Source organism: Saccopteryx leptura, chromosome 2, assembly GCF_036850995.1.
Source record: "Saccopteryx leptura isolate mSacLep1 chromosome 2, mSacLep1_pri_phased_curated, whole genome shotgun sequence".
In the NCBI taxonomy this organism is placed as follows: domain Eukaryota; kingdom Metazoa; phylum Chordata; class Mammalia; order Chiroptera; family Emballonuridae; genus Saccopteryx; species Saccopteryx leptura.
In genome coordinates, this window is record NC_089504.1 from 321,581,559 (window position 1) to 321,595,322 (window position 13,764).

The window sequence follows — 13,764 nt, forward strand, 5'->3', positions numbered from 1 at the left end:
ATTTGTCCCATTACTTTTCTGAAATTTATTCCAGGCTTCAGAGGACTAATGCTTACTTTTGAAAGACAGATTTTGGGTTTTTGTTGTTGTCATTTGTTTTTTTAAATCAGCTTCTGTTTTCATGCATCATGCAAATGAAACGATACTAGTAAAAGAAAAAACAGAAAGGTTTCCTTTGGCTTTCCCAGTTGTTATGTAGCTAAAAGGTTGTGTGATTCCAATTCAGTGAAATTAATCATTTGTAAGATTTGTAAGTTGTAAATGCTGTCAAGCAAAGAGCATTTTGAAAATATTTTCCTCCAAAGCCCACCATTTAAAGTATCTTTTCTTTACAAACATGTAGGTAATTTGTTCACATTAATTGATCCAACCTGAGCTCTCCATTATTTACATTGTAGTGAACAGCATGGGCTTTAGGGACAGATCTATTCAAGTTCTAATCCTGTTTATTTATTGAATGCATTGGGACAAATTACTTACGCTCTTTCAGTCTCAAGTTTCTCATTCTTCCAGGATTGTAATAATGAAAAATTGTATATGTGCTCAATAAATATCACAACAGCTAATTCCTTCAGTGATACTACTTTGTATCTTAAACCCTGCTACATAGGCATTCTTTAGTACTTTTAAAATGTTATGTGGGGCCCTGGCTGGTTGGCTCAGTGGTAGAGTGTCAGCCTGTCATGTGGAAGTCCCAGGTTCAATCTCCGGCCAGGGCACACAGGAGAAGCGCCCATCTGCTTCTCCACTCTCCCCCCTCTCCTTTTTCTCTCTCTCTTCCCCTCCCGCAGCTAAGGCTCCATTGGAGCAAAGTTGGCCCCGGCACTGAGGATAGCTCCATGGGCTCCGCCTCAGGGGCTAGATGGCTCAGTTGCAGCAGAGCAACGCCCCAGATGGGCTGAGCATCGCCCCCTAGTGGGCTTGCCAGGTGCATCCCGGCTGAGCACATGTAGGAGTCTCTGCCTCCCTGCTTCTCACTTCAGAAAAATACAAAAATAATAATAAAGTGTATGTGGGTGTCCCTAAATAGTCTATAAGCACTGAGACCATGTCTTTTTTTTTTTTTTTTTTTTTTGACAGAGAGAGAGACAGACAGGAAGGGATAGAGATGAGAAACATCAAGTCTTCATTGCAGCACCTTAGTTGTTCATTGATTGCTTTCTCATATGTGCCTTGACAGGAGGTCTACAGCAGAGCAAGTGACCCCTTGCTCAAGCCCAGTGACCTTTGGGCTCAAGCCAGTGACTATGGGGTCATCATGTCTATGATCTCGCACTCAAGCCAGTGAACCCGCGCTCAAGCCGGATGAGCCCATGCTCAAGCCAGTGACCTCAGGGTTTCGAACCTGGGTCCTCTTCATTGCAGTCCAGTGCTCTATCCACTGTACCACCGCCTGGTCAGGCCATGTCTTTTATTTTTGTAAACACCACCCATCCTCCTACTTCCCCACCTGCAACCCCGTTTACAGTCACCTCTATTAATGAACTCAGCCCATTTTCCACTATTCATAAAGCATCAATTTCTAATGTGTAAGAATTGTAATGGATTCAGTCTTTATGCTGATCAACAGATTGTGGATAATTAACAAATCTTTAACACTTGTATCTTTTTAGTACTGAATCTGTTGATGAGCTTAGTCAGTTATACAGACTCCCAATAGCACCAAAGGTATATTAGTTAGGATTACGTTTTTTAAAATCAATAACAAAATCCCTAAATAATAGTAACTTAAGCTAGATAGAATTTTATTTCTCTCTTACATGCAAGAGGTTCAGCAATACACTCCAGGGCTGATTTATGTACCGTAGCTATTTTATTGCTCCACTGGCTTTCATTTTAACAATGGTTTAAGGGAGGTACCTCAGAGTAGCTTTCAGTTAGACAAAAGACTCTCTAAATAAAGATTTTAAGGTTAGGCTTTTTGGATCCTCTCAATAACTCTTCTAAGAAGCTGAAAGCCTTTGTCCTTCAGCAGAAGCCCAAGGTAGAGAAATATTTATCTCAAAAATATTTATGGATATGGCTTTTATCTCATGGACTGAAATCCAGTAAGATTCACAGGAGATTCACAATATTTTAAACAGCATTATATTGTCAGGAACACTGCCATCTTGGTCTGAAAGAGACAGAGTACAGAAAAGACGCTTTTGGACTCTCAAGTTCTGTAAGCAGGAAGCATGCTGAGAAAACTATTTAGATGCAAACAAATGCTACCTTTCATGGAAAAAAAAAGAGGATGATTTAGGTGTAAAACTGAGAACCTAAATGGTAGAACCAAAAGCCATGGGGAATCATCAGTCCTTGAATGTGTGATTGCAAATCTGTAAATGCACCCCAGTGAATTTCAGAATTACTATGGACCAGTGACTTCTCCACCTCCTGTTTCCTGCCTTGTTGTAACAACAATGTCCAACAGTTATCCTGCCTGTCTTACCACCAATTTACATTGTTGTTTTAGGAAGGAAGCACATGGCTTTTTTCTTTAGTTCACAGGACTTCAGATGGAGAGGTACTATACCTGAGGAGCTGTATAAAGGAGCTACCTAGAAGAACCCTCATCCACCCCTGGACCTATTTAGAGGATAAGACTCCAGACTTTGAACTAACTATAATAAGATAAGATTTTGAGGCCTTGAACAGGATGGGTATATTTTGATATTATAATTTGTGGCCAGAGGGTTGGACTGTGGTGGTTTTAAAATATGTTTACAAATACTTTGATACCTTTGATACCATTCCTTCTGGAGGTTGTAGGGGGAAATCCATTCCTTCTCTTTTCCAGCTTCCAGAGGCTGTATGCCTTCCTTGACACATGGCCACATCACTCTGACATGCTTTCATTGGTACATTTGCTACTCTCACTCTGATCTTCTTGCCTTCCTCCTATAAGGACTCTTATGATTACATTGAGCCTACCCACATAGTCTAAGATAATTTTCCTATCTCAAAATCCTAATTACATCAACAAGTCTATTCTTTATTCCATGTAAAGTAACATATATTCACTGGTTCTGAGGACATGGATATCATTTGGGGGAGTAGAAGCACAGGCAGTGATTCTGTCTACCACAAGCTCCCTTCCTTCAAGAAGTGGCAGCTAGTCCCATCCCTTTAAATATGGGCTCAATTTGGTGAGCTACATATAATAGAGTATGGCAGAAATGATGATGTGACATAAAAACTAAGTCATGAAGACATTGCAGTTCCTTGCTTGCTCTCTCTTGGATTACTTGCTTGGGAAGAAGTCAACTGACATGCCATGTGGACACTCATGGAGTCCTATGGAAATGTCAAAGTGATGAGGAACTAAGCCTATTGCCAACAGCCAGAATGAAACTAATGCTTCCTTCTAACAGCCATGTGGTAAACCATGTGTAAAGAGAATCCTTCAACTTCTTTGAGCCTTCAGTTGACTGTAGCCCTGACCAACAGCTTGAATACAGCATCCTCAGAAACTCTGAATTTCTAACCCCAGAAACTGCAAGATAATGTTTGTCGTTTTAAGCTGCTAAATTGTAGGGTAATTTATTATGCAGCAATAAATAACTAATATTATCCGCTGCATCGGTGGTTTTCAGCTTTTTTACACTTGGGGACTGTGTAAAAAAGCTGCATGTATCCAGCCAGAAATGGATACATGCAACAAATAACACATATAAAGTAACATTTCATGTAAAGTAACAAATAATACATAATAGTTGCTGCACGTAACAGTGCAACATGTATAAGCTGGTGCTTGATTTCCAAACTCCACATGTATGATGCGTTGAATACTATGTTTATCTGAATGCTTTTTGTTTATTGTGCATGATTTGTAAATGCTCTGCACAGTGCAAAAGGTTGTTTGAATGAGCTTACAAGTTCCAAATATATCTAAGACAACCTCAATAGTATTTTCATTGATGATACAGGTTGATTAAGTGGCTATCACCCTTGGCATAAATGAATTTGACTAAGATCACTGGGTCTATAATCTTTATACAACATCAGGGTGGTTAACTCTTTTGCATACCAGCACCAGTCCACCAACTGGAAGTTGAAAAACACTGCCCTGGGTCACATCTTGATACATAATGTCTTACATTCTAGCTATTATCTCTACATTCTAGCCTGCAGAAAGGAGAAGGGCGGAAAGAAAGGCATTCTTCCTTCTTAAGTGGCACTTACTGAAAGTGTATGCACCTCTTTCATTTACATCTTACTGTCTATGAGATGGCCATGGCACACCTAGCTGTAAGAGAAGCTAGAAAACATAGTATTTATTCTGGGAAGCCATGTGCCTAACTAGAAATGAGAAGTTTTAATACCATGTGAGAAGGGGAAAACAGGTATGGGGGCACATTTAGCAATCTCTGTCACAACAGGTGATTATAAAGGTCAGGAAAAGAAAGTCCAGCATACATCCATCAACAGTTTTTCTTTCTTAAAGTATTTCTACTGACCACGAAATGCTATTTGCACACCCAACACCCTGACCTCTCCAAGGAATCATGTCAATTGAGTATGAGTCATGGGAAATCCCAACTAATATACTGATAAAACACAATGAATTGTAAAAGATTTTCCTCACAAAGTTCTTTTCAGGGACACTATTCAATAATCTAGAATGGAAGTTTTACCTAAAGGCTCTTAAATATCCTAAACGTCGTTTTCTAGATACTTACATTCTATGTGCATTCTTCAGTGAATTGTCAGAAAATGTACAACTGATGAAAATGTTTCCCCTATGCAAGAGCTTGGAGAGAGATCATTATGACAACAGCCCTATGGAGTGCAATCAGGTTTCCTGACCTATAATTTTCTTTCTGCATAGAAACTATTCTTGGGTAGTCTCATTAAGAGGGCTTTTAAATGTTCATTTATCAATATTGTAATCTTGATTACAAGCATTTAAAACTGCCTCCTTGTGTGCTTTAGTCAAACTAACAAAAATTAGAAATATATATTTCCAAAAATATATTATAAAACCAAATGGAAATTACTTTTCAACGAGCATTAAACAGCTTGATATTTTTTCCTTACATCACTATGAAAAATTAGTGCACTGAAGTTCCAAGACAACCTGCTTGTAATTGGTCCCTGTGGTTGAGATGGGTGTTACTCAACTCAATAGAGTTCAGACTACCTAGGCCAAGTTAAGGGATTACAAATACGATTTGACATATAGCTTTTCATTTTGTTTTCGCATAAGGTCCTCCATTTTCATCCAGACATTTAGTCATCAGTTACCATGATATAAATAAAACAGTGAGTTTTACAATATTTCACCATAAAAGGATTCAGTCTATGTTCACATAACCTTTTTATGATGTTATGCCCTATATTGTGTTTTTTAAAAAATCTATTATTAGTAAGGAATGTAAGAGTCAAAGGCAACGATTATATTATGAGTGGTCTATAAAATACTTCAATCCCACACTGCTGGCGCTCAACACATTCTAAGTTATAAAAAGTGAAGTTCCATATTCTAGTCTTATTCTGGCATCCGATAGGACGATGTTCATGATTAAGATTTCTATCCCATCTCCTGTGAGTACATGCTGTAATATTATTTTCTTTCTTTAGCTTGGTACACAAAAGTTTTCTAAGATACCTGCCAAATACCTTGTCAGCTATTTTTTACCCTGTGATTCTGACCTACTGCTCCTTTTAGCTTTTTGTGGCTGTGAATGAACTGAAGAGCCTCTGATCACTTGGAAAATATGTAGATCAAAAAGTAGATTTTCATTTTGTGTGTAGATATTTAGTTTTCTTAATTTATCAGCCAAGATATGTTCTTAATCTTTTAGTAAACTCACTTACTAGAAACTTCTTTCTAGACCAGAAAGGTAGGTATGGGAATCCTTAAATCAGTAATTCTCAAACTTGAGCATGCAAAAGAATCACTAAAACACTGGGCCCACTCCGGGTTTTCTGATTCAGCAGGTCTGGGGTGAATTTTCATTCCTAACAAGTTTCCAGGTGACACTGATGCTGCTGGTCTTGGGACCATGCTTTGAGACTCACTGCCTTAAATAAAATTCAGACATTTAAATGGTCCTGTAAATAATTTGTCACTAAGCCTTTATTTTTACCAACTTACGCTTCCTGTAAACAGAACCTAGACCAAACTGACAGTCTGTTCTGTCAAGAACATACAAGTTCCTAAAAATTCCTAATTAGGAAAAAATAAAGAAGAAAACAATCCTCTCTTAGCACACTAATAACCTATCTGCTTTGAAAATGTTATTAATGTCTAAAGAAAAGCTCTAGGTTCTGAAGCTTTCGATCCAGTAGTAGTCATCATTCTGTTACATTTGGAAACATGCTCATTCTAAAATAATCATTTTCACCCAAAGGAAACAGAAACACACAGGAAGCACTGGGCAGCCTTAGGCCACTTCTTTTCGGAAAACACATTTAATTCACTGTTGCACAATTCAAATAGGAGGTGGTTTGGAAGTCGGGAAAGCACTTAAGTCATTTGACCCAAAAATAATAAAGAGAAGTATCTTGAAATCATGGATGGCCTAGGAATGAATGGTAAAGAACTGACTCCTTATGTGACAACTTGTCAGGAATGTTCAGTTTCCCATTGCTGTTTATAGACCTTGAGACTGAACGTAAAATATCTGCAAGAGCACAAATAACCTTTTTGTGCTATTGTCTAATCCAAAAATACTATTTAGATGTTCACCCTACATGCCAAAACTCACTGCTTATTTGCTTTCTTCTGAACACAGCTACAGGTTCTCCCCTTATATAGACAAACAGTGCTTGTCTTCAAGGCCTATGAGCCTCATTCCAGAAGCTCACAGAAGATTCCTACTGATGATTTAATCCAGTGGTTCTCAAAGTGTGCACCAGGGCGCACTGGTGAGCTGTAGAAGATTTCCAGGTGTGCCCTATGGTATTCCAGAGAAATATGAGCTTGTTGGGACCAAAAAACCAACAGGGTTTTTTGGAGTTTAGATTTTGGGGGGACAGAGGTGTAGGGAATTAGCTGTAAACTGACAGGCTGCCCAACCACCTCACTTGCCTGATTAGGTTGCAAAAGGCTGTTAAGCTGTGGTGCTGGATTGTTTACACTACCCCCCATGTTCCCCGGAAAGACTGGAGGCAAGTTTCTTCTATCCTTTGTTTGGTGTAAAGTTAAGATGATATGTATGGTGGGGGTTTTCTGCACTCAACACAATTAAGAGTAAAAAGAGAGGAATTCCTCAATGTATTGATGAGAAAATGAGAGTTTGCCTTTCAAATATATGCCCAAACATTGAAGAAATTGCTAGGACACATCAGGCTCATGTTTCTCATAAACACAAGAATGAAAAAACACATTTGCACCAGGACCTGCCAAATTTACTAAATCTTACTTAGAAATGTATCTCTATATATAAAAAGATAACTTTTTGTCATTTAAAAAAATTTTAACCCCTTTTTTACGAATTCTAAAAAGCATAACAAAAAATGTAACAAAAATGTTTTCTAATGTCAGAATAAATTTAATTTTGTCATATTTAATTTAATTACCATAAAAGCACACTTGGACTTTATATTTTTGTCTTTAATATTTGACTTAATTATTATATTTCTCAGAAATTTGTATACAGTGCGCCCACAATTATTTGTAGGATTTTATATGTGCCCCGACTTCAAAAAGTTTGAGAACCGGCCCTGGCCGGTTGGCTCAGTGGTAGAGCGTCGGCCTGGCGTGCAGGGGTCCCGGGTTCGGTTCCCGGCCAGGGCACACAGGAGAAGCGCCCATCGGCTTCTCCACCCCTCCCCCTCTCCTTCCTCTCTGTCTCTCTCTTCCCCTCCCGCAGCCAAGGCTCCATTGGAGCAAAGATGGCCCAGGCGCTGGGGATGGCTCCTTGGCCTCTGCCCCAGGCACTAGAGTGGCTCTGGTCGTGACAGAGCGACGCCCCGGAGAGGCAGAGCATCGCCCCCTGGTGGGCAGAGCGTCGCCCCCTGGTGGGCGTGCCGGGTGGATCCCGGTTGGGCGCATGCGGGAGTCTGTCTGACTGTCTCTCCCGGTTTCCAGCTTCAGAAAAATACAAAAAAAAAAAAAAAAAAGTTTGAGAACCACTGGTTTAATCCATTGGATATGTATTCTTTCTCCTTTGATATAGTTTCTTTATATAAACCATCTTATCTAAAGAAAATGTCCAACTACTACTCTAATGGACTCTTGTTTCTGTAGCCAAAGGTTATAGTTAGGCTCTAAATTTCTTGGATTCCTTATCATCCTTCCCCCTCCCTCAGTTATCCCTCCGCCACATTACCATCCCCAACAGTAAAGGGTAATCCATGGGTGACACAGGGCTCGGTTATTTGCCCCATTCCTAATTCCAAGGTTCATTTCAGCTACTTCTTATGGATTCCTCTTCCCTAACATGTGGATGCAAATGTGTGCAAAGTGAACTAAGAAATAGGAACTAAGTGGAGCTTAAGGGCTACATCAGGAGATGTAACCGCTACCAAAAGTTGGAGAAGGGGCCGTAAGACAGGATAGAATGAGGCTTTTTCATTGACAAAAATGACACGGAATGACATCTGTTCTTGCCAAAGCCAGATCTCTCAGGTCTCCCAACTGAAAAAACAAACATCAGCAGCATCCCATGGACTCTTCCCTGTGTGTTTGATGTCACAGAAAGATTTTGGAATGCTGACATTGAAAGTGGCTTTTTAGACTGGCTGGTCCAAAGCCATCATTTATCAAACTAGAAAACTGAGCCTCGGAAAAGAAAGTGACTTGCCTTAATTAAGGTTAACAATTCCTTAGCTGCAACACTGGGGCCAGGACTGAGATTTTCTGATCATCAGATTGTTATAGCTCCTCCCCTTTTTCTTGGGGGTGGGGATGGTTGTAAACACCAATGGAGCAACTGCTGTTGCTACTGCCCATTTCCCTCCCCCCAGGAAAGGTCCAGCATGTCCATATGTCCATCCACACGGGATTCCAGGATAAGAAAGCCCTTACAGATCCAGTAACTGGGCAGAGACTTGCTATGAATGATGCCACGTGGAGCTGTCTGTACCCAGCCCAAGTCTGTATGATTTTTTTTAATACTCTTTTTCCTTGTCATCAAATAAAATTACAAATATAATACAAGTGTGTTTATATACATGTCCCTTTAGTTTAAACAAGCCTCATTGTGGTTTCAGGTGCCTCAATGAGAAAAAAAAAATTGCACTTGTGGCCTCTCAGATTAATGACTGAGTTAAAATGAGGTTACCCAGCCCTCAGGAGAATAGGCCACACATGTTGATACAACTAGCCTATCATTGCACCCTTGTACTTATGCCCAGCAGACTCAGAGACCCGTGGGAATGACTCCTTCACAAGACACCCAGAGGTAGATAAATGCAATCAGCCCCATGGATGGTTGTAGCACAGAGTAGGTGTGTGGAGGTGCCTTCGACAAGGGGCATTAGACCTGAAAGGTGAGCCAGACCTCTGGCTCTAACCGTAGCACCCTCCCTGGGAGGAAAAGCTTTTGGTCATGAAAGTCCCAGTAGGTAGCAAACATCTACAGCAGTGAGAATGTGGCAGTAGGAGGTAAGAGGCGGTGCTGGTACGAGGGTGAGACACTTCTAAACAAACGTCTAGGGTGGAGCTGCCAATGGGGCACATCTGAAGGATTATAATTTTAAACTGGGGACCCTGGCACATTCCTCCAGGCCATGCATGGCCCCTGGGTGGCCCTGCCATCCTCCCTCCCAATGGATCAAAGACTTAGGTGGCAAGGACTCTCTTTATGAGATAACCATGCTGGACCGAGGTGATGGCCAAAGGCACAGGCAGCTTCGGTGGTTCAGCTCTCCCCTGATTGCCCCTTCAGCCTGAGGAGGAAAGGAGACAGAGGGTATAGGTGACACCACAAGGCTGCAAAGCCCAGCTGGTCCCATTGTAGCTGCTGAGAGTCAGGCCCAAGAACCATAAACTCAAGGCAGAGTCAAGGTCCCTTCCTCTAGAATGGGAGGCTTCGGCCCTGCTCTTTTCTTCAGGGAGCACGGCCTGAGAAGGAAAGCTGGTTTCTCACGGAGGTAATGAAGAACATCTGCTCAGCTACGTAGGTCACGCTTGGGTTAAGTAGGGAGACTCCCTGAAGGAGGTGCTCTGAGGACGAAGGCTGAGGAGCTCCACTTATCTAGGATACGTCACAAGTTTTAAATTACACATTCCCCTGTACTCAGCACACTCACACGCACGCATGCACAGAGACCCACACTTCCACATACTGACATTCTCCCAACCCACCCCATTCCAAGTGTCCAGTCCCACCCCACAGATATTATCCCCTGTAAACATGACAGCAAAGATGCCCACAATCTTGGGACAGTGTGAAAGTGATCTGAGGATGACTTCTTGTCATTAAGTGCCCCGATAGGTGATGTTGGTGAAGGTGGATGTGGCCTCTTTATACAGTGGATTGTTGGCCTGTGGAGAGAACAGAAAAGGGTCTTACAGTGAATCTTCAATTCTACCCTCCCTTCAAGGCTTCCGTTTAATCCGAGAAATCTGCCCGAGACACCCTTCTCTGGGCTACACCCTCGGCTCATTGTACTCACACATTCACTCTTAGGATAGGAATGGATAGGAAATACAATAGAAGACGGAATGCCATCCTGCCACTGTTTCTAAGGGCTTCAGTTTGTCCCATCCCTTTTTGGTGATTCCAAAACATTTTGGAATAGCTTTTAACTATTCTTCCCTTTCTCCAACACTCACTCTTTTGCCCTTCTCCCCTTTTTCCTTTATTCTGACTGTGCTGGGAGATGTGGGCAGGGAAGAGAAATGTAGAAGGTGGTGTTCTGAACACAGAGGACAGATTTTGCTCAAATAATTCTGAATATGTTCTTATCTCATCCCTTCAAGCACTACCCATAAACTGTGTCATGTTATCAAGAAGTAAGACCCTCACTAGATTTCCCAAATTATTTTCTAATAAAAAGTGACACATCCCATAGTGTCTGGTAATCCTTAGTGGTAGTTTCAAGAAACATAACACATTCTCATGTGCCTCAGAGACTCAGGATTTCTACATTGTCTAAACAGAAACATTTCAGTTTCGTGGGATCCTTGCGTACAAAGGCCTGAGGTCACCATCAAATGGGAACAAATTTATAGCCTAAACATGGAAAGTCAGGGAGTCAAATGGCCATTTGGAAGGTCTAGAAAAAAGTTGAAATGTAGAAGTTGAGCCAAAAGAGAACAGAATAAAGTTAAATATATAGAGGGTTCTCAAAAAAAAATGCTTGTTTGGATTTAATCAAGAGAAACTTCAGTAAATGTTAGCTATTGTTCTATTTTTTCTATTTGGGTTTAACACTTTAAACCTCATTAGTAGAAGAAAGTATGGTGTTTCCTCAAAAAATTAAGAATAGAACTACCTTATGACCCAGCAATCCCTCTACTGGGTATCTACCCCAAATAACTCAAAAACATTGGTACATAAAGACACATGCACTCCCATGTTCATCACAGCATTATTCACAGTGGCCAAGACATGGAAACAACCAAAGTGTCCTTCAACAGAGGATGGGATAAAGAAGATGTGGGACATATATACAATGGGACACTACTCAGCCATAAGAAATGATAACATACTATCATTATGACAACATGGATGGACCTTGAGAACATTATACTGAGTGAAATAAGTAGATCAGAAAAAGCTAAGAACTATATGTGGGATATAAAACTAAGAGTCATGGACACAGATAAAAGCAAAGTGGCTACCAGGGGGAGGGGGTAAAGAGGGACAAATATACGGTGACGGTAAATGATTAGGTGATGGGAACACAACATAATATACAGTTCAAATGCTATAGAAATGTTTACCTGAACCTATGTACTCTTATTGATCAATGTCATCCCATTAAATTTAATTTTTTAAATAAAAAAATAAATGAGTAACTAAACTTCATTAGTATATAATTTATGTTAGTATATATTATGTTTTCCATGTTGAATTCTCAAGTTTGTCCTGTCTCCTTCAATTGGAGATTGTTTCCTTTTCATTTCATACAGTGTCCAGAGCAGAGATGGGCACTATCTGTGCTCGAGTCAGTATTCACTGATGTGGTCTGTGGTCACTTGTGCTAGAGAGAGAATCAGGTGGTTTCCAGGAAGTGTAAGAAAAACAGGACAGTTAGGCCATTTCCTATTTCCAGATCAAAGGCTAACTGAAGTATTACTGGCTGAACCTGGCTGCCGTGACCATCTGCTGCATCTACTTCAGGATTAAAAGCAATGACTTAAGAAAACATCCACGCCCATTTGCTTCTCAAACCCCCCCCCCCCTTCCTCTCTGTCTCTCTCTTCCCCTCCCGCAGCCAAGGCTCCATTGGAGCAAAGATGGCCTGGGTGCTGGGGATGGCTCCTTGGCCGCTGCCCCAGGCGCTAGAGTGGCTCTGGTCGCGGCAGAGCAATGCCCCAGAGGGGCAGAGCATCGCCCCCTGGTGGGCAGAGCGTCGCCCCTGGTGGGCGTGCCGGGTGGATTTACGGTCAGGCGCATGCGGGAGTCTGTCTGACTGTCTCTCCCCGTTTCCAGCTTCAGAAAAATACAAAATAAAATAAAATAATAAAAAAGAAAACATCCAGCCCAACCTAGACCAGTCTCTTACCGTGTCCCACTTTGCTCTGGCTCGCTCTTCTTCAAATTTCGCAAACTCCTTCCGATCATGGATGGTGATGAGGAGCTTCCAGATGAGCAGAGTAGCAAGACCAATGAGCAGAACGGCCCCCATCACTGAAAGGAGGACCACCAGGATGTCAGGGCCCTTGGGACACTCTGTCAGGAGAGAACACAGAACAGGATGGTTGGAACTGGAGTAGGAATCACTTGAACTGGCGACAGATAAGATCTTCCTGACAGTAATAAAGTACTAGAAAATTCTCTGAAGGAAACAGGACTTGCAAAAAGATTAATTTTTAAAAGGAGAGGAGGCAACACTTAGGATAGTAATAGTCTATCCTGAGTGGTTTAAATCAGGTCATGGGTGTCATAGGCAGAATCTAGTCTACTCAATGTGGATTTATACATATTTATTAAATTTTTTGATTTTGATGTTAATATTGAATAATCAGGAGTCTCCCCTTGAAATTTCAGATTCTTTTTTTTTTTTTTAAATCAGAAGATCTAGAAACATTGAACCTATCTTCCTTCAGGGCAGCAACTGGTAAGAGCTGAGGAGCAGCTCCCCCTTTTAGAGGGGACACATTGGCCAGTGTCCTCACCACTCTCTCTTTACTCCACTAAACAGTAGCAAAGTGTGGCTTGTCATCGAGTCTGCGCTACCACTGTGGGCTCTGGAGCCAGAGTGCCTGGGTTTGAATCCTGCCTTACCACTTACTTTGCTATGTGACCTTTGATAAATTATTTAACCTTCCTGGGTATCTGTTTTCTGTTTTACCATCTTTAAAGTGGAGAAAGTAGCAGCACTGACTTTGAAAACTTGCTATGAGGAATAATTAAGGAATTTAAAGAACTCAGAACAGTGCCTGGCATAGAGTCAGTGCTCAATACTTATCAGCTATCATCATTGCTGGCTTTCTTGTTGTACCTGGCTGTTTTCACTAATTTACTCACCTAGATCCTGTAGGTATTTGAGTTTGTTACCTTGGTTTACATATTTGCATCCCTGAGGGCTGGGAACCTAATGACCTTTTTAGTGTACTTAGAGACCAGGCAGCCTGCCAAACAAGACAATGTTTTGGGTTCCTTCCCAAAATATTTAGTCATCTAAAATCCTAACCCTATTGAAAGCTGACTTCCTCTT

The 13,764-nt window shown here is 41.1% G+C and overlaps 1 protein-coding gene across 1 annotated transcript in view; it reads right to left on the reverse strand.

Annotated features, from left to right (window-relative positions):
• Positions 1 to 8,034: 8,034 nt before the first annotated feature.
• The window catches only part of ITGB3 (integrin subunit beta 3), a 54,833-nt gene continuing 49,103 nt past the window's right edge, over positions 8,035 to 13,764 (reverse strand). The window contains 2 exon segments of the mRNA XM_066363093.1: positions 8,035 to 10,420; positions 12,610 to 12,776. Coding sequence (XP_066219190.1) covers positions 10,355 to 10,420; positions 12,610 to 12,776 — 233 coding nt within the window. The 3' untranslated portion in view covers positions 8,035 to 10,354.